Source organism: Solanum tuberosum, unplaced genomic scaffold (assembly GCF_000226075.1).
Source record: "Solanum tuberosum cultivar DM 1-3 516 R44 unplaced genomic scaffold, SolTub_3.0 scf00262, whole genome shotgun sequence".
In the NCBI taxonomy this organism is placed as follows: domain Eukaryota; kingdom Viridiplantae; phylum Streptophyta; class Magnoliopsida; order Solanales; family Solanaceae; genus Solanum; species Solanum tuberosum.
Genome location: NW_006239186.1, coordinates 524,113 through 546,527, shown reverse-complemented (window position 1 = coordinate 546,527; position 22,415 = coordinate 524,113). Strand labels below are relative to the sequence as shown.

The 22,415-nt window shown below is 35.2% G+C and overlaps 3 protein-coding genes across 4 annotated transcripts; 1 reads left to right on the top strand and 2 right to left on the bottom strand.

Moving 5' to 3' along the window:
• Positions 1 to 1,038: 1,038 nt before the first annotated feature.
• LOC107057691 (MATH domain and coiled-coil domain-containing protein At3g58200-like) lies at positions 1,039 to 2,110 on the bottom strand. Its single transcript, XM_015313686.1, has 4 exons — positions 1,767 to 2,110; positions 1,494 to 1,660; positions 1,218 to 1,319; positions 1,039 to 1,133 (listed from the first exon to the last, which is right to left on the bottom strand). The coding sequence occupies exons 1-4, from the start codon at positions 2,060 to 2,062 to the stop codon at positions 1,039 to 1,041; spliced, it is 660 nt and encodes a 219-aa protein (XP_015169172.1). The 5' UTR covers positions 2,063 to 2,110.
• LOC102588938 (uncharacterized) lies at positions 2,110 to 6,398 on the bottom strand. The gene is made up of 4 exons (XM_015313685.1): positions 6,280 to 6,398; positions 3,228 to 3,346; positions 2,562 to 2,691; positions 2,110 to 2,376 (listed from the first exon to the last, which is right to left on the bottom strand). Exons 1-4 carry the CDS (start codon positions 6,396 to 6,398, stop codon positions 2,124 to 2,126), a joined length of 621 nt encoding a protein of 206 aa, XP_015169171.1. The 3' UTR covers positions 2,110 to 2,123.
• On the top strand, positions 6,132 to 22,260 carry LOC102583338 (protein argonaute 16-like). 2 transcript variants are annotated; one of them, XM_015313697.1, is made up of 24 exons: positions 6,132 to 6,347; positions 7,573 to 7,583; positions 8,109 to 8,344; positions 8,430 to 8,635; positions 8,728 to 8,943; positions 9,021 to 9,157; positions 9,237 to 9,334; positions 9,414 to 9,511; positions 9,594 to 9,765; positions 9,865 to 9,981; positions 10,054 to 10,161; positions 10,249 to 10,311; positions 10,663 to 10,776; positions 10,863 to 11,028; positions 11,103 to 11,215; positions 11,310 to 11,447; positions 11,537 to 11,667; positions 11,758 to 11,823; positions 20,650 to 20,713; positions 20,974 to 21,085; positions 21,174 to 21,247; positions 21,458 to 21,552; positions 21,634 to 21,665; positions 21,751 to 22,260. In XM_015313697.1, the coding sequence occupies exons 3-24, from the start codon at positions 8,129 to 8,131 to the stop codon at positions 21,924 to 21,926; spliced, it is 2,712 nt and encodes a 903-aa protein (XP_015169183.1). In that variant the 5' UTR covers positions 6,132 to 6,347; positions 7,573 to 7,583; positions 8,109 to 8,128; the 3' UTR covers positions 21,927 to 22,260. The 2 variants fall into 2 exon arrangements, with proteins under 2 accessions (XP_015169183.1, XP_006357979.1); XM_006357917.2 differs by lacking the exon at positions 7,573 to 7,583.
• Positions 22,261 to 22,415: the final 155 nt, after the last annotated feature.

The window sequence follows — 22,415 nt, the reverse complement described above, 5'->3', positions numbered from 1 at the left end:
CGTTAAGGATAAAATAAACATTTTAAAATTAAATTATTACTAATTATAAAAAAAAGTCTTCATCATTGATTTCCTTGCATTGCCGTGGACGAAGCACCACTAGCATACTCTTTATTAAAATGTACATAACTTCTTGTATAGAGCTCAAATTGACAAACGATTCGATGTGTTGGGAACTAGACTCAAAAAACTTTAATTGGATATATAATTCACCACACAACACTTACTAATCCTATGATTGTTTGAAGTTGCAACTTAGACGGGCTCAATTTAAAATTTTGGTTAGTAGCTTCCAATTCAACTTTGTGCTAGAGCTCTTTTTAAAACCTTAAATAGTTAATATGACTGTATCCCCTTGGTTCAGGTCGAGTTACTCATAAAATGCATCATTTGGGGTTCAAATACATTTCTACACCACACAGGCTATGTTTTTTTATTTATTTAAACTATTTATAAAAACTGGAGGTTGGCTTTTTAAGAAAGAAAATATTTGCAAAAATTGTTTTTTGCAAAAAGAAATAATAATATTAATCTAAAACCGACCTCCAAAGGCCAGGTTTTGCTGCATTTTTTCAAATTTTTACGCTAAAGATACCTACCTCTGAGGTCGATTTTTCTATTAAAAAAAACTAAAAAATATTTTTTTTTTAAATGGACCTCATGAGATTGATTTTTTACCGACGTCTTTTAGTAGTGTATTAGTCTCCTCATAAATTTGCGTGAAATAAAAGCATTTTTTTGTCCAATTATAAACCAATGATATATTTGATTAACTTCACACAATTTAAACACATCCTTAGTTTTTTTTCCAAATATAAATGTTAGCTTAAGATTAGATGATATCACAACTGCAAATTCACTCGTCAGTTGGTACAGCTTAAGCATCAAAGCAATTAGATTGAGTTGACATTTCAACAGCAGGATATGCTATATATGATCTAATAAAAGCTTCAACTCATAGCCTTATAAGACTGAAGTGTTTCATCACAATTAAATAATCAGCTGAAATAGTCATTCATCCAATCGCAGAAATAGATACTAATTGGATACAAAATGGGCATTGACAACTTCTCCAATAACATTGAGCCGCGCTGAGTGTTCACCTCTAACTAATGAATGCAAGACAGCCAAACCTATTAATAACAGTAAATCAAGTTAAGATAAGCTCTTTACGCTATGCTTAAACTCTACTTTTAGCTCAACCTCCACCATGATACAGTCATTGACAAAATAGCCTTTTTTCTGATCACACAACTGAGTTAAAGGCATAAAACCTGGAAAACCCCAACTCTGTGTGGTAGTTGAAAACCAAATACAATCTGTAAAAAGTATAATTAAAAAATATATATTAGAAATTATTAGACATGCAAAAAGGAGTTTAATATTATGAAAAAGAGAACTAGCGATTGAATCGTAGTGATATTCATCTCGCAAGAATTCCATATAAAAATTTGCTACTGATACAAATTGAAAAAAGTAAATATGTGCCTTACAAGATAGCTTTTTGCATCCACCATTTGTCTGATCTTTGAGGTTTATGCTGCCATTTACCTTCACTTTTTCATGGTGATCAAAGTCCTTAGCATCAACAGATTTTAGAAATATTGAAATATCACATCCCTTATTGTTTGCATTGCCTTTTGGATACAACGAGAGCTTCCTACACAAGAAATTAACACAAGGATTCAGAAGCAAATAGATTCAAAATGATTGGTGGTACACAATATACAATTACTATGTCCCAAGGAGATGAAGGAATTAAGTACCATTTGTAACCTCCCACAGTAAATTCTTCAGAAACCCAATTTTCACCAAGCTTGGAGAAATTACAGATCTTCCATTCTCGCTTAAATGAGTCAGTAGATTTCACCATAGACAAACATTCACCAATTGCTTGCCTTTGGACGATGAATATCTCTGCTCCAAGCACGCATTTGTCGTCAACAAGGTATCCGTTAGAGGCCTCTTTGAATGTGTTGTGAGAAATAAATTTTGCAAGTCCCCATATAGACTTGATAGGTTGAAAGTGCCGCATTTTTCCTAAACCAAAGCATTGTTGCATCACAGTTTAGCTTATAATTGGAAAAATAAAATTGAAAGTCACTCTGTTGATCAATGCTATTTCACGATAACCATATAACCAAAAAACTTAGATGAGATAGACTAAAGGGAAATGTATATGCTAAGAAGGAACATAATATTATATCTCGCACTGAAAGATAATTGTCACGAAGTTGATTGAACAGAAAGAAGGTACATATAGCATTGACTTCCCAATTAGCAGGCAGGGAAGTTGTCCCTGAAATGGCCAAGTAAACTGAAATATGTCCACTTCCATTTTCATGTGTGTTCCCATCGGGATAAATGATCATTTTCCTGTATCAAATCCATAAATCCATTTATATCTGCTAAACAACATTTACCCCTTCTCTTATCAAAGACTAGAAATACCTTATGGCTCCCAAATACATACAAATCTCAAGAAATAGTCAATAGGACAATATCAAACCTTAAAAACTCATTCAATAATGCATTAGTGAAGATTGACATACGAGTCTTACCATTTATAACCACCAGCCTCAAATTCATTTGATTCAAACTTGTCAATGCCACTCTCTGAAAGTAGAGAAAAAGACTCAATTTTCAACAAATAGTGTCCTGGCGAAGCATCTCTAACTTCCACGGTCACTTCTGTCCATATTGCACAACAAACAAAAAGGATAAGCTTTTTCGCAATTATTCAATTCCATCTAATAACCACAGTAGACAAAAAATACTTCAATTGATTAAGTGTTTTCTCTAAAGGCTAAAACTTTAAGATAAAATGGCACTATTCAGCTTTATATCAAACCGTTCCGAGTGTAAATCTCACCACCACCCAAAATTTGACGCACGAAAAAGGATATGGCGTACGTTACAAAATCCAACAAAATAAGACCAGACAAGTAATGTTAGAGTGCCATTTCACAATTATAAACAAGAAAATCATAAATATACTGACATTTAAGCAAAGAAAACCACAAAACCCTACACTAACAATAAACATAGACTTCACAAATGCACTTTTCATATTTGTTACGAGGCAAATAGAATATTTAAAAAATAAATAAATTGGGGAATCGAACCCTCACCAATAAGGTGATAGAGTTCAGATAGTTAACCAATTGAACTGTTAAATTTTCGAAAGGCAACTAGAATATAATATGCATGTAGACACTAAATAAAACCTTCATCTTCTGTAGCAATCGATCTCATGTTAGTAATAGCGTTATGCAAAATCTGAGTAGCTAGCTGGTTCCCAATGCTTGTGCTCTTTTGTTTTGATACCCTCTGCACAGTTGGAGTTCTAATTAAACGATTTGAATTTGCCGTGCTTTCGGAATCCGGAGAGTGATGCGTCCTTTTAGCTTTTTCAAAGGAAGTTTTCGAATTAAAAAATCATTCCATATCAAAAACAATATCTACTTCCCTTTTTAATCGATTTATTCTTTTACTTTTTTAGTAACACTAATTGACTTTTATAGTGGTCATTTACTACCTCGATTCTCTTTCTAATTATCTACTCTCTCCGTTTCATTTTATATGTCATTTTTTTACTTTGCACTTACATTAAAATGATCTAACTTTACCCTTCTATCCTTATTTAATTTTTTTGGAACTCAAGTTTTCAATCAATGAATATGAATTAATTTATTTTGATTAATTAATTTAACCAATGAACATGAATCATTTACTTAGTTTTTCTAAGTTGGTCAAATGTATATTTTCAAGGTCAATAACTCACAAGAGTAAAAAACGAAGAATATGGTAATTTATGCATTGATTTTATGAAATGACAAGTATTATGGACCAACTATTTATAAAAATGGGTGACATATAAAATGGGACGTAGAAGAAAACTTTCTTTCTCTTTATGGATAACCAATTCATTTTCAAATATAGTTGGGAGACTTTACCCAAGAAAGGGAGTAATATATTGAAAAATTAAATGTTTGACAAAATTTTAAAACTAAATGGAAGTAGAAACAATTTTCTGATGCTGGAGTAGAAGCGATAGCAGAAAATTATTTTGTTTAATGATTAAAATATTCTTTCTATATATACATATTTATCAATATATCCATTATTAGTTAATTAGTATATCACTTAAATTTGATTAAGTTTCATTCAAGAATTGTATTTTTTATTTTTGTATAATAAATTTTTATTTTATTTTATGTTTATATATTATTATTTACATTTTACATATTATTTTACGTTTTATTTTACAGAATTAGAAATAAAGGTAACAACAATATTTTTGTAGGATTAAAAATATGAAGGACTTTATTTATTTATGTGGTGAATATTTCGTATATAGTGGTCTAATTTGTGGAATGGTTCTTAAATTTATGAATATGTGCATTTTAATTAAAAAAAATTGTAATAGATATTTAAAATAGTTTCTCTCTATAAGATAATACTAATATAAAAGACATTGACACTTATCATTTTTCGTAATTTGACTCTCAAAATGAATTTTTAAAAATTATTAGTCAAACACAATTTGCTTATCAAAAGCATTTTTCAAATGAATTACCCAAACACAAATTATTATTATTTTCAAATGATTTTTAAAAAAAGCCATTTTAAAAAAATGCTTCTAGAAATAAGTAGTTTTTAACAATAATGTCAAATATGTTCTTATTGTCATTATACACCATTTAATATAAATATTTTATGATAAAATATGAAATTTATTTATTACTCTTAAGCAGAATGCAAAGTCTATTATAAACAAATGAAAATGATCAAATGGAGTAAGAGTATGTTTGGCAATGTTGTTAGAAGACTAAAAACATTGATTTTGAGAAAAAAAAATTATTTGAAAAATTAAGGTGTTTGACTAATCAGTAAAATTATTTTTAAATGAAGCTGAAACAGTTCTGATGTTGGGAAGAAGCTAAAATTTCCTGCTTCTTAAAAAAAAGTAAAACCAGAAATTTGTTTTTTTCAGACCAAAATAACCCTTCCATATATACATATTTATCAATATATTCCTTATTAATTAATTATAGGCTTTGCACAAATCTCATAGTGTTAAGAGCTAATTATATCCTATATTTACTTTTTTTTTAGATTATAAAATCCCTTAAATCTGGACATCCCAAAAAGTTCTAATACATTGCGTCCCAATTTCAGATACATCCCTCGACGTCTTGATACATCACGTCTCAATTTCGGACACATCACTCAACATCTCGATACATCATGTACGTCTCTATACATCACGTAGGTCCCGATACATCGTAAAGTGATGTATCCGACTGATACATCATAAAGTGATGTATCCGATCGATACATCACATAAAGTGATCTATCCGACTGATACATCAAGTAAAGTAGAGATTTTTGTAAATTTTTTCAAGTGGTTGGAAATTTTAGAGAGTATAGTAAAATAAGTTGTGTATTTATGTAATTTTTTCTTAAATAGATCCTATATTGAAACTTTGATATAATGATAAGTAAAAATGATGTTTAGCCATTGTTGAAGCTCGAGTTTCAAAGTGTGAACATCTAATTTTCGCAAATAAGCTCTGTTTCGAGTGTGTATTGTTTCAACATATTGATTGCGTATTGAGGAGTCTAAATTTAAAATTTTGGATGATTTAACGACAATTTTAGATGAATCTGGTGCTTGGATTCAAGAAAGAAGACGACGTCTTGTACATTGTTGTATACAAATGTATAATGTTGTATATTAATTTTTTAAAACACTAGTAAATAAAAAAGATTACCTGAAATGTGATTTGTGCAAACTGTTATAATGAAAAAACGTCCTTTTTATCGAGATTCGAGAATGAACTATTATATTTTGGACTAAATGAACTATATTTTTGTATACAAAAGCACACACTCAATTTTATTTAACTATGAAGTATCATGGAAATTTACAAAATACAATTTTTTAAAAGTACAATTAATTAATTTACAAAGATTTTAGAACAGTAAAATAAAAATTTAATGACAAAATTACCCCTACTAATCACCAAATCTTGTGAAAACTTTAACGGTGGTGATCGCAAAGCTTTCGGGAGGACAAAATTATTAGTACTATTTTTTTTTAATTTTCTTAAACCCCAATACGAAGCAGAAAGAAACAAAGAAAAAGAAATTCGCGTGAAGCATTAGCTCAAAGACCTTTTTTTCTTTTTGGTCTTTCCCTCCAATGTCTCACTACTCTCTCACATAGTACGGAGTGAGAGCAGTAGAGAAACAGAAGATTCCAGAAGCATTTACTGAATCGCTTCTTCTTCTTCACCAGCGGAAACCCTAACACAGTAAGCCATTCGTTTTCGTTCATCAAGGTGAGATTTATCTATCTCTGGTTTCTCCGTTTTCGCTAACTTCGTCTCCATTCACTTGATTGTGATGTGCATTGCTGTTTTGTTAGTCTTACATTGTGTACTGTTTCGATTTTCTTAATTTTTTTGATTTTTGACCATTTTTGTAAATTGTATGTATTGATTGCTTAATTTTGCCTATTTTAGTCCACATGCATTTTAGTTTCTCCTTTTCCAGTTTTGGAATAGATCGTCTTTGCCTCAGTGTCAAATGCATTTCTTTTGGCATTTATCATATTTGATTTATTCGAGCAACAAGTACCAGCTAACTCTGTGAAGATGAGAAGAAATCACCTAGTGTTTTTGTCTCTGTTGAGAATTAAACCTGAGACATGACCAATGGTGCTCAAGCCACTTCATTTACCACTACGCCACATATTTGGTGCTCAATGTTCAAATTTTCTAATGTGCTTTCTAAAAAATAAATATTATACATACTCAATCTGTTCCATTATATAGGGTTATGTTTTTTCGATTGGACACAGTTTGATATACTCCGTCTGTCCATCTTTTACTAGTTGTCTACTTTTACTTGTCCAGTTTGAAAAAAAAAAAACAAGAGATAATTTACCATTTTATACCTATTTTACCTTAAATATTAAGTACTAATTATTTTCTATTCATTTCCCAATGAGTGAGATGACTTATAATAATTAGGGATGATATAGTAACATTTTCATTTAGTATATTGCTCTTTAAGGGTGTGCCCTGTCTGTAAGTTGCTCAGACTCTTCACTTTTGGTGCCGCACCCGTGTCGACACAACATGGGTGTGGGTGTAGGATCCGTGTCTGATTTGGTCAACCGATTTTGGGTACTTTGACCAAAAGCTAAATGAATTTGAAGAGTGTATTTTTTCTTTTGGCTGTTGGCTTCAGCTTTACCATATACTGACACTGTGTCATTGTTATCTATATGCTTTCAAGGTTCAACTCCTAAGTTCTAATCATAAGTTGGTATGCACTATACACTCTACAATGTCCCGTAGGTCCATTATTCCTTGACACTTATACTACTTGGTCATACACTGTAGTCTGAGCATAGTTGATTTGTGATTTTTTCTTTGTTCTCTTTAGAGCATTAAAATATTATTATTATTAGTTTAGAGTTTGACAGACATTTTAAATTTCAACCAGTCTCTCCACTACTTTATGTTCTTTGTAATATCCGGATAGTATTGATATTTTCAGGTTGGAAAGTAGTAAGTTGTCAATTGCTCAATTCCTTGGTGAAGCTGTTCCAATGCTCATCTCCCCATATGTGCTAAGCATCTTCATGAATTTGGAAGTTATGTGCTTGATTCTAGTGCTCAGTTTAGAAAGCCTTGATGTTTCTGCTTATTTCTTTTCCAGTTTTTCTTTATATGTATCCAATTTTGCTTGTAATATGATCTTTAGACTAATTTTCTTTTACACTGTACAAACTGTTTGACCATAAATTACTTTTCATACAGTACTGCTCTTCATAAATATTAAATTTTAACTTGATTTGAATAGAGTGGAATGTGTACATGGATTGATATAATAGCCTACCACAAGGGAATTGAGGTTTAGTTGTTTGATTGATATATTTTTCTACAACTTTATCCTCGTAGGACAAGAAACTGAAACATGCTTAAAATTTTTGGTAGCTGTGTTCGCATGATGTATCATATGGGGTATAGAAAGGACTCTGATTTCAGTAGCCTTCATCTTTTGATGTTTATTTGGCTAACAACTTCTCCTAGGTCACTGTTCCGTTTGAAACATGGAAATTAGTGAGGGAAGAGAGAGTTGTTGCACACCTGTGGAAGAACCGCCACCAGTCATAATGTCAAATGCAGAGCCGGAGGGAGTTGATCAGCCCAAGCGTACTATAATGATGAGGCCTGGGGATGGAACATCTGGACGAGAGATTTCTTTGCTCGCAAACCACCTAAAAGTTTCTATCAAGTGTCCTGATGAAATATTTTACCATTATAGTGTATGATTGCCAATTATTTAGTCCTTCTTCAGTCATCTGGATTCCCATGGCACTCAATCAAATTTTCTGTGTTGCGCTATTACAGGTCTCTATAACTTCTGATGAAAAGAGGGCCGTTAACAGCAAGGTGATTAGAAGAAAAATTATAGATAGACTTCACGAAACATACTCGTCTGAATTTGCTGGGAAGAAATTTGCTTATGATGGAGAGAAGAATTTGTACACTGTGGGACCTCTACCACACAACAGACTGGAATTCACAGTGGTTGTTGAGGAGTCTAGTGCACGGCAGTATGTCCTTGAAAAATTCTTTGACTGTGTAGTTGCAGTTACTTCAAGGCTTCTATAATATACATTAAGCTTATTTTATACTTTGGTTGCAGTGCTAGTGAGAGCCCCTCAGATAATGGAAGCCTCAATCACTACAGTAAAAGGTCTAAGCATTCTCTACATTCGAAGGCTTTCCTGGTGGAGATTGACTATGCAGCTAAAATACCATTAAGGTCTGTTGATCTTGCCCTTCAAGGAGCTGATCCAGAAAATGTTCAAGATGCATTGAGGGTTCTAGACATTATATTGCGACAACAAGCTGCTAATAGGTAATTACCCTGTTATTCTGGTGACCATCAATCTTTTCCTGAGCCAAAACTTATACAGATATTCATGTTGGTCACAGAGGATGCCTCTTGGTTAGACAGTCATTTTTTCATGATGACTCAAGGAACTTCACAGATGTTGGAGGGGGTGTAATGAGTTGCAGGGGATTTCATTCCAGCTTTCGTCCAACTGATGGTGGCTTGACCTTGAACATGGGTATAACAATGGAAACTCTCCAGTGTAGCTCTCCTATGATTTTTCTCAATCTTAATGTTGCTTAATTCTTGGTTTGTAGATGTGTCTACAACTATGATCCTATCACCTGGACCTGTAATTGATTTTTTGCTTGCTAACCAGAATGTAAAGGAGCCTCGTTATATTGATTGGGCAAGAGTGAGTAATATCTAACTGCATGCTAAAACTCTTCTTTCTTTCAGCTCTCCACACTTCATTAACTTGTAATTTTATACAGGCAAAAAGAATGTTGAAGAATCTGAGAGTTAAAGCTAAGCACAACAACAGAGAATTTAAAATTATCGGTTTGACTGACAGACCTTGCAATCAACAGTTGTGAGTATCCATATGTTTTGTGCATACCTATTGCTAACTGCACAGATATATAACATCCTACTTTGTTGACTGTTTCTTATAGATTTTCTATGAAGGTCAAAAATGGTGGTAGTCCAGATGATGGAGGAGAGACCCTAGAGATAACTGTTTATGAGTATTTCACTAAACATCGTAACATAGAACTTTCATCCTCAGTTTATATGCCATGTCTGGACGTTGGAAAACCAAAACGACCAAACTATCTGCCACTGGAGGTGTGCAGAGTTATTATTGTTTCTGTTTACACTATAGGACCCTAGTTCACTTGACCAGCTTCCAAGAGTCAACTTTTATTTTCTTTCCTTAATATTCAGCTGTGTTATTTGGTCTCCCTTCAAAGATACACAAAGGCATTATCATCGGTCCAGAGGGCATCTTTAGTTGAAAAATCAAGGCAGAAGCCTCGTGAAAGAATTAAAGTTATAACAGATGTAAGTTATTGCAGTCTTGATGGTTCTGATCCTTTTAATTTACGCCTCTGTACCTTACTGGAATTTTGGCAGGCTGTGAGGGACTACAGCTATGACGATGATCCCTTTCTTGTTGCTTGTGGAATCTCAATAGAAAAGCAGCTGATTCAAATTAACGGCAGGGTCCTTGAAGCCCCAAAGGTAGCATCTGCACATTCTTGAATGATAGCGTCCATTAAAATTTTGAATTTCTTTTCTGACTTTACTTTATTATCCTGTAATCTCTAGTTGAAGGTTGGTAACGGCGAAGAGGTCACTCCCTGCGACGGCAGGTGGAATTTTAAGAACAAGGTGCATTTAACCACATAATATTACCTTGTAGTATCCTTATAAAACAAATTTCCTTATAGTTTAGGGTGTCAACTGCGAATATAATGAGACGTGACAATCATCTGTGGTTGTCCTCTATAATTTTGTTACTACCTGGGGATCAACCTTTTGAGAACTTGACTATGAAGGAAAGGATGAACGGTGGATATGAATTTGTCCCCATTATTCTCGATCTGCGGATAATCTTTTTGGGAAATTGAAGAAGGTTTCTATTGTTACACGTTACCTACTGTAGTGAAAATATTATAATGTTTACTGCAGTTTTTTGGTTGACCGCAAATTCCACTCTCTCTCTACCATTTTTACTTGTAGCATCTTTTCAACCCTGCACGAATTGAACGCTGGGCAGTGGTCAACTTCTCTGCCAGTTGTGATACAAGTCACCTTTCAAGGGAGCTTATTAGTTGCGGAAGGAGCAAAGGCATTGTATGTAGTGTCACATTTATATCTTTCATCGTGTGCTTTGTTGCTGTGTATTCTGGGCTCAAATACTTTCTTTTCCTGTCTATCAGCATTTTGAGCGCCCACATACGCTCATTGAGGAAGATCCCCAGTATAGGCGAGCTGGGGCTGTAGTTCGAGTAGAACAGATGTTTGAAGAGATAATAGCTAGACTGCCTGGCCATCCTGATTTCCTCCTCTGTGTCTTGCCAGAGCGGAAAAACTCAGAGTTATATGGTAATGTGCTATGTTAGTCCTGCTCACGCTGCTTTCAATGTCCTATACTAATTTATACATTTAATAATGTCAAGGACCTTGGAAGAAAAAAAGTTTGACTGACTTGGGAATTGTTACTCAATGTATCTCTCCGTTAAAGATCACTGATCGATATCTAACAAATGTGCTTCTCAAAATAAATGCAAAGGTAATCTTCTGAATCTGCGATCAACAGTTTGGATATTTTAAACTTTCAGTTATTCTGAGTTGGGATAGTTTTTTCTTTTGCTTGTGCTTAAAAGCTTGGAGGGACCAATTCATTGTTGGCTATGGAACATACCTCTCATCTACCGCTTATTAAGGACACTCCAACAATGATCCTGGGAATGGACGTCTCTCATGGATCTCCTGGTCAATCAGATATTCCATCAATTGCTGCGGTTGTTCTTTTTCCCAAGAAAATTTCTCTTTTCTTTTGTCAATTGCGTTGCAACTGATTTCCTATGCCTTATTATCACGGTTCTTCCAGGTTGTGGGATCCTTATACTGGCCATTAATATCCAAGTATAGGGCAGTTGTGCGCAGTCAATCTCCAAAGTTGGAAATTATAGAATCCTTATACAAGCCTTTACCAAATGGAGACGATGAAGGAATCATGAGGTGCATCTTTATATCCAATAACATGTCAAGTCTTCTATGACAAACTATGTACAGAAGTATTTGAATTTTATACATGTACTTGTGCTGCAGAGAACTACTTCTGGACTTCTATAGGACAAGTAACGGGCATAAGCCAGCTCAAATTATTGTCTTCAGGTACTCCAATATTCATGTTTGAAGTCAAAGTTGCAGATGCTTTTATACATATGAGTAGTGACATATGTTGCTCGGACTCTCCAAAATGCTCCTGCACCCCTGTTGGATCCTCCAAAAATTCACTACTTCTCGAGGATCCGACACACACTCAAAGGCATTTTTGAAGTCGGAGCAACATAGGTCGTGACAGTTGCTAACTCAAACAAAAAATTGTTGCTTTAACCCCAAATTTAGCTTTTTTATTTAAGATATATTGGATGCTGCTTCATATGATTGCATAAAATCCTTTTAGTTTGCATGACAGATGCTCCTTGTTGTAGGCATTTTTTCTATTGTAAAATATTAGCAGTAATGTCATGCACATAGGCAACAAGATGAAAAAGTTACATCTTAATATTTCAAAATTCACATATATGTAATTTTTGTGGACAAGAGAAGTAAGATATAGCCGTATTGGTTTATTCAAGGTGCAGTAAGCCAAGCTGGCATAGGCACCATATTTTAAAAGAAAGTTAATAGGACTGAGTATCATAAAGCACACTATTACAAGGTCAAAGTTGGAGCCAATCATTCTGGATAAACTAAAACAAATCCAGAATCTTATAGTTTCTCCCATGAGATGATGCGAGTTGCAGATCAGTGTTCTTAGATGTCATCTTCACATCTTGTCAATCTTGAATGCCTTTTGATAGGACAAATCATCTTCACCTGAGATAGATTGAAATAGTACATCTATGTTCCTAAGCTGTGCAATTTGTTTTGGCAGAATACATTGGGAAGTGGGAACCCCCACCCCCCTGAACTTGGCACTATTTATTCTGTCCACCTTGAACAATTTTTGGTCCTAATTATCACCCCTGAACTTGGTAGTTTGATAACTTCAACCTCATGGATGATCTCAACTCAAGGAAGTCCTGTCATGACCCATTTTCTAAACAAGCCGTAACTGGCACCTGGTGCCTTACTTGCCGAGCAAATCAGCTTGACAGTTCTAACCTGTACTTTATTAATTAATATCACATACCCCACGTGCATTTAAAATAAATAACTAAACTTTTGGATCAATACTCTATTCCAACAATTTTTAAATAATCCAAAAATATATCCAAATCTGTAAACAACTAGAAATTATTGAAAATGATGCCATGTAATGTGAACAATCATAACCCAACTAAAAACACGTCTATGAAGCCTTATTGGAGTACCAAGGGGAATGCACACGACATAGATTTCCTGGCCAATGCCAATCCCCAGAACAAATGCTGGATTAATGAATAAATGAAATAAAAATTGGCTCAAAAAAAAGGAAAGAAAGAACAAAAAAATTTCTAACTGAAAGAGGAGAAACTCCATGGTCAAGGTCAGAACTCACCAAATCAACTTCTGGAATAAAGCAACCTAGCTCGTAGTCTGCTTGTCTATGAAGCTTGTGTCTACATTGACCTAATTGACATAGGTCAATGCAGGTTCCACAAAGAGAACGTCAATACGCTACTAGCGTTACTCAATGAGTCTCAACATTCTCCTCACCAAAGTCAAAACAAGACCATGAATAGAAACATGTGGGTAATGAAGGGATAAGAGAGGAAACAATTCGTAACTCATCCTAAAGTATCGTACAACAGTGAAGCAGGAAAACATAAAACTTATATCTTAGTTCATTTATTCATTCTTTTCACTTTCTTTAAAGTTGTTTCAGTCGACTAAACTTTTCTTGTGCCCAACTGTGACAACTAGTAACCCTTTATATGATTACTGGTGTCCCTTTATATGACCACCAATCTTATGTGCCTTGTTATGACAATATTAGCAACCATTTGTACAGCTGTTTGTGACCCTTTATTTTTTTCTATCAAGTAATAATTTTCACATTGATAGGGTGTAAAAAGTGCTCACCAAAAGGTAGAGAACGTTACAAAGGAACATGGTTTTCTGCAAAAACCATCCAATCCTCTCTACCTATTGGAACCTCTTGGGTGCACCAAAAAGAAATAAGAGCAAAGAGACTGTCTGTCAAATAAGCAAATTTTTTCTCTACGCTCTCAAAAGATCTCCTATTCCTCTCTCTATACTGTCTATATGAGTGCCAAGCAGCATCCCCTTCTCTGTTTCTTCTCTCCTGTCTTCTAAAGGCCTGACTAACCACCGAGTCTTTCACAGTGCCCGACATTATCACTCAACTCTAAACCATCTTAGAATTTCTCTCCACAAAGAAGATGTTAACCAATAATGTAATAAAAGGTGGTTTATGTCTTCTCCAGATTCTTTACACATGAAACACCAACTGACAGAAGTGATCTTCTTCTTCCTCAAATCATCTGCCATCAAGATTACCACCCTCATAGCTAACCAAGTGAAGAAACAAACTTTTTGAGGTACCCTGGGGATCCATACCGAACTTTGTGGAAAAGTTGATTCCTCCCTGGATAGGAGTTTCTCATAATAATATTTAACAAGAGTATATGCTCCTAATTGCTACAAGGAAAATAGGTTGGTTTGGGAAGAAATAGGATCAGTGAGCAGTCTGATTGAGGGACCATGGGCTCTATGTGGGGATTTCAATGTGGCGAGGGTCACTTCTGAGAAGAACTGTAACGGGAGAACAAAGGGCATGAAGGAATTCTCAAATCACATTGAAGACAAGAAGTTAATTGATCTGCAATCGAAGGATGCTACTTACATGGGCGACACCTGGTTCAAAGGGGATCAATAGGAAGCTGCCTCCAGGATTTATAGGATCCAAATTTCAGAAGAATTGGATGCTAATTTCAATAATATTTAAAACAAATACCCCTCCAAAGATTGAGTTCATACCACATTCCATTATCTTTGTTGGGTGGATCTTGGGAGAAACAAGAACTATTTCAAGTTTGAAAATTGGTGGCTGAAAAAAAAAAGGTTTTATTGACACAGTTAATGGTTGGTGGGATTCTTTCACTTTCATCGGAAGACTTGCCCATGTCTTAGCATCCAAACTCAAAGCTGTGAAAATTATGCTAAAGGAACGGAGGAAAGGCGATACTAGGAATCTGAGCAACCAGAGGAAAAAACTACTTAAACAGATGGCAGTAATAGATGCAAATAGGGAAGATAGAAGAGATAACAAAAAAGGTAGAGATCATGTTAAAGTATGATAATTTGTTCAAGAGGGAAGAAAGCCTGTGGAGACAGAAAATAAGAGCCTTATGGCTAAAGGAAGGGGACAAGAACACAAATTTTTTTCACAAGATGACCAATGCACATAGAATATATAACAACATAGACTAACTCATGGTACAAGCGGAAGTCACTCAAGAGCCACACCGAGTTGACGGGGAAATCATTGAATACTATAAAGAAATTGTACACTAAAACTATTGAAAAAAATCCTTCCTTGCCATAATGCCTCCACATGCTCTCTGGAAATTCTGAAAATGGGTTCAAAATCCTCATCCACCCTTCTGCAATCTCCCTTTAGGGAAAGTGCAGGCCATTTCAACACACCTTTGTACGAAGGTAACTTTTGCTTCCTAGCTTCTAGGGAGAAGTAGGAGTTTCTCTCTCTAGACATCTCTCACAGCCCTAATATTGAAACCTAGTCAACAACTATGTATCAGGTCATGTTGTGTCTCATTGTTAGTGACCCTTTGAATAGTTACTTGTAACCCTTTGTAGGGTTGCTATTCATGCTATGCCTCGTTATGACAAAATTAGTAACCCTTTATACGGTTACCAGTTATTTAAGTTTGCATTAAAATTTCAACATTTTAACTTTATCATAGTCATAACATAAGAGGGTACATTATGGCTTTCAGCACTATGAAAGAGAAGTACACAATTGTGGAGGCTCACACTCGTTGCATGATACTGGGATGGGTGAGATTTTCCCTTCTCAGTCGCGTTTTTAGGGGAATTAGGCACTGTTTTAGGGCTGGGCAAGGTTAGCACAAACTACTCATGCACAAATAGGCATACACAACCTTAATATTCACTAGACAGATAAGCAAACAAAGGAAGACAGAGAGCAGTGGATAAACTTATTCAATGATAAGCAATGTGAGCTCACTTGTTCCAATTAAACTCACACTAACATTTAGATACATTTAATCAACACTTTATGGGAATGACTTCATAAGGAAAGAACTTAAGTTATAACAAGTCGTAACTCACCTCAAGTTTCTTCCTTCCTAGCAAGGTTAACTACTACGCGTGCCAACCACAATCAACAACCCAATCTACATCAAATAATGTAATCAGTATCAATCTTAATGTCAAGTAAATTCAATTCCACCAATTCAACTTTTGGCAAAAAATTCCAATGAGCTTATGCCCGTTTCTAGTTCTTATCCCGATTCGACAAAGGTAAAGTATCTCCTTCAAGTCGCTACTGAAATGATACAGAACAACTAGTATTTTTATCATGTTGGTTGGCTACTGCTTAAAGCAATAAATTTGCTTCCTCTAAGCCACCAATTCTCCTTCGTGTTGCTAACAAATCAATGTGAAGCTCTTAACACCTTTTGGTCTTCTATTGTTATTAATAAACATTCCAAAGTTTCCAACTTTGAACTCTGTTGGCGATTTGCTGCAGTAACCAAGTTTTAGATTCCCAATTCTTCACCTTTCTTTATAATTTGGAACTCTATTCACCATTCAAGGCCTAGCTTTTTATGGTACTAAAATTAATTATCTCCACAATCGAATAGACAATTTCATAAAAAGAACAGAAGTGAAACTAAAGAGAACAAAAAATTCCTTACCTGCGTTAATCACAAGAACCGTGAAGTCAAATGGATTGCAGCAACTGGCGTAAAATAATTAGGTTTCGTTTGTATCATAATTGTGTTAATGCATTGCTGATTGATCTCTTTTTTTCACGTGCAAACATAAAGCTACATTTTGACATTTAAGGGCTTGGCCCACTTATTCTCTTCATTAGTTCTTTTAGTTTTTAAAACACACACACACACACACACACATATATATATGTATCATTATTAAACCCCTTCTCACCTATACCATGTATAATTGGCATGTTCTCCCAACACTTGATTTACATAGTGTGACCCGTTGTACTCCTCAGACACATTAGTTGATTATTAAGCCCGTAATTACCAAAATTGTAAACCTTGAAACTTACTGAACTTTACATTCTGTCCCCATTAAGAACATTTGTCCTCGAATGTCTAATTCAAATAATACATGATCTAAAAGAATCTTACGCCTTGTTCCATATCCACTATTCTCTTAAGACACCAAAATTTGGCCAACTCCCAAAATTTTCAGAACTTTTGCCAGAGTTCCCCCCTTGTAACTAGAGCTATCCAAAAGTTTCAACCTGTCCAATCTCAATAATCTCAAACTCATACAACTGTCCAACTGTAATAAATTATCAGCACTCACAACCAGACATATATTCCACATAATCTATTAAAATTTTCCACATTCAAACATATACAAATAAAGTGAATATTTTCAAAAAGTTAAATTTTACATACTACCTCCTTCCTCAAACAAGGGTATCTTTTCTTCATTTCTTCTTTGGATTTACATGTAGCCTTTTCTAATTGATGGTTACGCCACAAGACTTTTACTGACGTTACATCTTTGGTTCTCAACCTACGGACTTGCTTGTCAAGGATCTCTAAAGGTACTTCTTCATACATTAAGCTCTCTTTAACTGAGGATAGTTTTGATGGAAAGTCTAGCTCGTAAGCCACCTTACTCATCGTGCTCAAAATTTTATAAGGTCCAACAAATCTAGGACTCAACTTCCCTTTCTTTCCAAATCTTATGACTCCCTTCATTGGTGACACATTCAAGAACACAGTCACCTATTCACCTTCCTTAAATTCTAGATCCCTGTGCCTCTTGTCTCCATAAGACTTTTGGCGACTCTTAGCTATATAAGGTATCAAGCTAGGTGAATTTTAACCATTCTACTTGTTAAAACACAATGATCTCTAAATCTACATTTAAGATCTTGTGAAGCTATGTTGAAGTTTTGATTGACAAATTGTGTACAAGTGACATTCACATGCTGAAGAAGAAAGATAGAAGTATCAAGAATCAGGGGTTATTGGAAAGTTTGAGAAGAGGTTGGCAACATGGCAAATGCAATACCTCTCCTTTGGTGGTAGAGTAACACTTATCAATAGTGTTCTAGACAGTTTACCTACTTATTACATGGCCTTGCTCCCAATGCCAAGTGAGGTTATAGAACAGATTGACAAGATAAGAAGGGACTTCCTCTGGAAAGGCAGCAGGGAGAAACACAAATTTCATCTCATCAAATGGGAGAAGGTCACACAACCAAAATACCAAGGAGGTCTTGGCATTAAGAACCTTGCAGCCCACAACAAAAGTATGATGATGAAGTGGCTTTGGAGATACAACTTGGAAGACGCAGGGCTCTGGAAAGAGGTCATCATAGCTAAGCATGGAAGGCTGAATCAATGGTGCTCAAATATTACTACACTTCCTTACGGAGTGGGACTGTGGAAGAGTATTAGGATGTTGTGGGATACATTTGATCAGAACGCTTACTTTGAATTGGGCAATGGTGTACTCCTAAAATTTTGGACAGACAAATGGCTTGGAAATACCACTCTTCAGGAGGATTTCCCAGATCTGTTTAGAATTGCTCAAGATCCCAATTCTATTATTTCTGCTAATAGAGAAGGGATCAATTGGGATCTAAGATTTAGAAGAAATATGCACGATTGGGAAGTGAATGATCTGGTAGACCTTTTTGCTAGACTACAACATTGTCACATTAATCTCCAGGCAGCTGATAAGCTCAAATGGGGACACCAGAAAGGAGTTTATACAGTCAAGGAAGGGTATCAACAGTTGTGCTCTAGATTGGTAGACCTTTTTGCTAAACTACAACATTGTCACATTAATCTCCAGGCAGCTGATAAGCTCAAATGGGGACACCAGAAAGGAGTTTATACAGTCAAGGAAGGGTATCAACAGTTGTGCTCTAGAAACCCCGTGATAGCTAACTGGCCCTGGAAACTCATTTGGAGGACCAAGCTACCACCTAAGGTAGTTTTTTTTACCTGGATAGCTCTATATGAGGCATGTCTCACCCAAGACAACATAAAGAAAAGAAAAATCCAATTCCCAAACAGATGCTATATGTGCAAAAAAGAGGCTGAAACCCCTAGACACCTTCTTCTTCATTGTGAGGTGGCCTCAGAATTATGGAGCATGTTTTTTTGTCTCTCTGGCATTTGGACCACACCCCTCACTGTTAAGAATGAATATGAGAGTTGGAGTCTATGGAAAGTTGACAAAGCCATCAAGAAGATCTGGATTATGATACCTGCTTGTATTTTTTGGTGTATTTGGTTAGAGAGGAACAAGAGATGTTTTGATGGAGAGTCAACTGCTTTAGGCATTTTGAAGACTAGGTGCACTGAAAATTTGTTTAGTTGGACCAACTTGTATCCTGCTGTTAATGCAGAACAACTTCAGGATTTTACTAACTCATTAGCTCAGCTTATATTGTGCTGTTAAGGATGCATATGAGAATTGGAGTCTATGGAAAGTTGACAAAGCCATCAAGAAGATCTAGATTATGATACCTGCTTGTATTTTTTGGAGTATTTGGTTAGAGAGGAACAAGAGATGTTTTGATGGAGAGTCAATTGCTTTAGGCATTTTGAAGACTAGGTGCACTGAAAATTTGTTTAGTTGGACCAACTTGTATCCTGCTGTTAATGCAGAACAACTTCAGGATTTTACTAACTCATTAGCTCTGGCTTAGATAGTTTGTATAGTTTAGCCAGAGATTTTTTTTGTAAGCTCAAATGCCATATCTTGTAAATTTTGCATCTTCCTGATGCTGTTATTAATACCACTTATCTTATCAAAAAAAAGAATCAGGTCCTCATAGATCTCCAAAGAAGGGACACAAAAAGCAACACTGCCAAAGGAACTCATCAAAGAACTTGTTCCTTTGAGCAGAGAAGGAGACTCTCGAAGAGAGAAGATTGAGACGGTTTACATGTGCACTAGATTTTCATGAAGAATGTAGCTCTCCAAGGAACTGTAAAGGTATACAAGGAAAGTTACGATAAACTTGCACATGGAATTAGTTTTAAACAAGGAGTTGAAGAAGCAAGTGTTAAACCAAGTCAAATTCGGATTGGATTCTTGGCAAATGTTGAACGGATATCTAGAAGGCAGCGACCTACTCCTATATAAACAACGCATTAAACAAACTTTGGAGTTTGATCACATCCAAAGACAGAGTCCTCAGAGTGTTCCCAGTTCTACATGAAGAGTCTCGAAGAAGAAGTTGTTGCAACAAAGAACCTGTCCCTATCAAGTTTATCTATACAGTTTTTTAGTTTGTAATAGGTAGTTTCTTGAAGTAGTTTCAAGGGAGGATCATTACATTCTTTTAGATTGTAGTAGGTGTTATCTTGAGTTGTAAAGGGTGGAAGGAAAAGAGTATAGAGGGTAGAGAAGATGGGATTGTTGGGAACAAGTCCTAAGTTGTTACAAGAGCGGTTGTAAACCTTGAATTATAGTGGATAGTTGGATCGTGCTTTTTGATTCCTAAAGTAAGAAAGTTTTCCACGTCAAATACTTGTGTTGATTTGCTTTCCGCGATTCACCTTCTTGCATAGTTGCTCAAAGAACATGGTTCTTTGAGTGCTTAGGACGCAGCCAAACTAACACTACTATATACCTTTGCTAGTGTATTGAGGTTTATGTGGCTGAGACTTTTATAGCAGTCCCTTTTCAAAGTTTCTGTTTGCAATAACATGATGATTGTTCTTAATTATTATATCGATAACCATTTGCAGTTGACCTAACACTGTTCTTTGTTAGGGATGGCGTCAGTGAATCACAGTTTAGTCAAGTTCTGAACCTTGAGCTAGATCAAATGATCAAGGTAATGTCCTTTTTATCTGAAAATTGTTTATGCCTTCTGTCATTCTGATAAACTCATACATAATACTGCATCGTAGAGTTATTTTTCTTTATAGAGATGTTTAATTTCTTATCTTATGTTTTTCATGACACAAAATTAAATGAATATTAGGATTTAATGCTTAAATTGAGGAATCTCTTAGGATCTGAGTTCTATACATCATCCATCAGTTGTTAGTTCCTGGATGTTTATTTTTAGGTCTCATGTTTTCTGAAAAACAGGCATACAACCATCTTGGTGAGGGCGGCAACCCTAAGTTCACCTTGATCGTGGCTCAAAAGAATCACCATACAAAACTATTTCAAGCTAATGCAGTTGATAATGTACCACCAGGTCTGTAACTTTCCATTTACTCTTTTGTTCTACTTCAACTTATGTGTGCTAAGGTATTATTTAAAATGCACTCTCTCTCTCCCCTCAGGTACTGTTGTAGACACAAATATTGTGCATCCTAGAAATAATGATTTTTTCATGTGTGCACATGCGGGGATGATTGTAAGTTACTCTAATCCCTTTATCCATCGGGGGTTTCCTAGATTTTGCCCTACTTATCCTGGCGCATGGCCCTAGTAGATAATTAGTTATTTCTTGGAGTCATTATGTATTACCTGGGCTTTAAACTTTTTAATTCTATCTCCTTCAGTGCTTCAACAATGTTAGAATAATGTAAACTGATATAGTCTGTCTCTATAAATTTTACTACAGGGAACAACTAAACCTGCACATTATCATGTATTGCTTGATGAGATTGGTTTCGCACCTGATGTCTTGCAAAATCTTATACATTCACTATCATATGTGTAAGCTGTCTGATTTGTAATCTATAAGTTATTATGATGCACTTTGCAAGTTCAATGTGATAGTACTTTGTTGTCTTTCAGGTACCAAAGGAGCACCAGTGCGACCTCTATTGGTAATTCCTCTTATCCTGCATTAAAATTTTTGAATTATAGAATTAGCAAAATTAAGCAAATCATCCAACTTCATTGTTGCTGCAGTGGCTCCTGTGCGTTATGCACACCTAGCAGCACAACAATTCGGGCAGTTTGACAAGTTTGAGGACCACTCCGAAACTTTGTCAGAACAGGGAAGTGTAAAATCAATTGGGACTACCCCAGTCACCGAACTGCCCAGGTTGCACAAGAATGTCAGCGACTCAATGTTTTTCTGTTGAAAATTGTAAAGTTTTTAACTGCATATGCTGTAAATCCTTAGTAGTTGGTAGTATAGTACCCGGCTCCAAATTTTGTCGAGGCTTTCGGTTAGTAAAGTACTTTAAGGTCGTCTAACAAGGGGAAAGGATCATGCTTCGAGCGTTTTTTTTTGGACGTAATTAAGATAAAAATTTCACCATTTAAAGGGCATAGAATTTTGGGCGTTGCTCCAACCAGCTATTGTAGAAGTTGAACTGATTTTTGTATAGTCAATGTTTGCCTAAATTTGGGGCTTGATTTGTTCAACAGCAGTTGGCTGTTTAGTGTTGAAATTTATCCGTTATGCGTCTGTCATTTTCATGAATATTTACAAAATTTATTTGCTAATAAGATTGCTAGTTTGGCGAATGACTCAGAAATTGTGAACGGACTCAAAACATATTCAACAGCCAGTTCATGCTTAACATTGCTCGATCAACAAATTCTATTATCTAAAAGAATTTTTAAGG

Excerpts from the sequence above, each read along its gene's own strand:
- LOC107057691 (XM_015313686.1), bottom strand. The coding sequence starts at position 2,062 with ATGCAACAATGCTTTGGTTTAGGAAAAATGCGGCACTTTCAACCTATC. Across the intron at positions 1,661-1,766 it reads ACTGTGGGAGGTTACAAATG|GAAGCTCTCGTTGTATCCAA; the intron begins GTACTTAATTCC and ends TTTCTTGTGTAG. Across the intron at positions 1,320-1,493 it reads TGGATGCAAAAAGCTATCTT|ATTGTATTTGGTTTTCAACT; the intron begins GTAAGGCACATA and ends TACTTTTTACAG.
- LOC102588938 (XM_015313685.1), bottom strand. The coding sequence starts at position 6,398 with ATGGAGACGAAGTTAGCGAAAACGGAGAAACCAGAGATAGATAAATCT. Across the intron at positions 3,347-6,279 it reads GAAGAAGAAGAAGCGATTCA|AACTCCAACTGTGCAGAGGG; the intron begins GTAAATGCTTCT and ends TCGTTTAATTAG. Across the intron at positions 2,692-3,227 it reads GATTGCTACAGAAGATGAAG|AAGTGACCGTGGAAGTTAGA; the intron begins GTTTTATTTAGT and ends CAATATGGACAG.
- LOC102583338 (XM_006357917.2), top strand. The coding sequence starts at position 8,129 with ATGGAAATTAGTGAGGGAAGAGAGAGTTGTTGCACACCTGTGGAAGAA. Across the intron at positions 10,162-10,248 it reads GGGTCCTTGAAGCCCCAAAG|TTGAAGGTTGGTAACGGCGA; the intron begins GTAGCATCTGCA and ends TGTAATCTCTAG. Across the intron at positions 21,248-21,457 it reads GTGCACATGCGGGGATGATT|GGAACAACTAAACCTGCACA; the intron begins GTAAGTTACTCT and ends ATTTTACTACAG.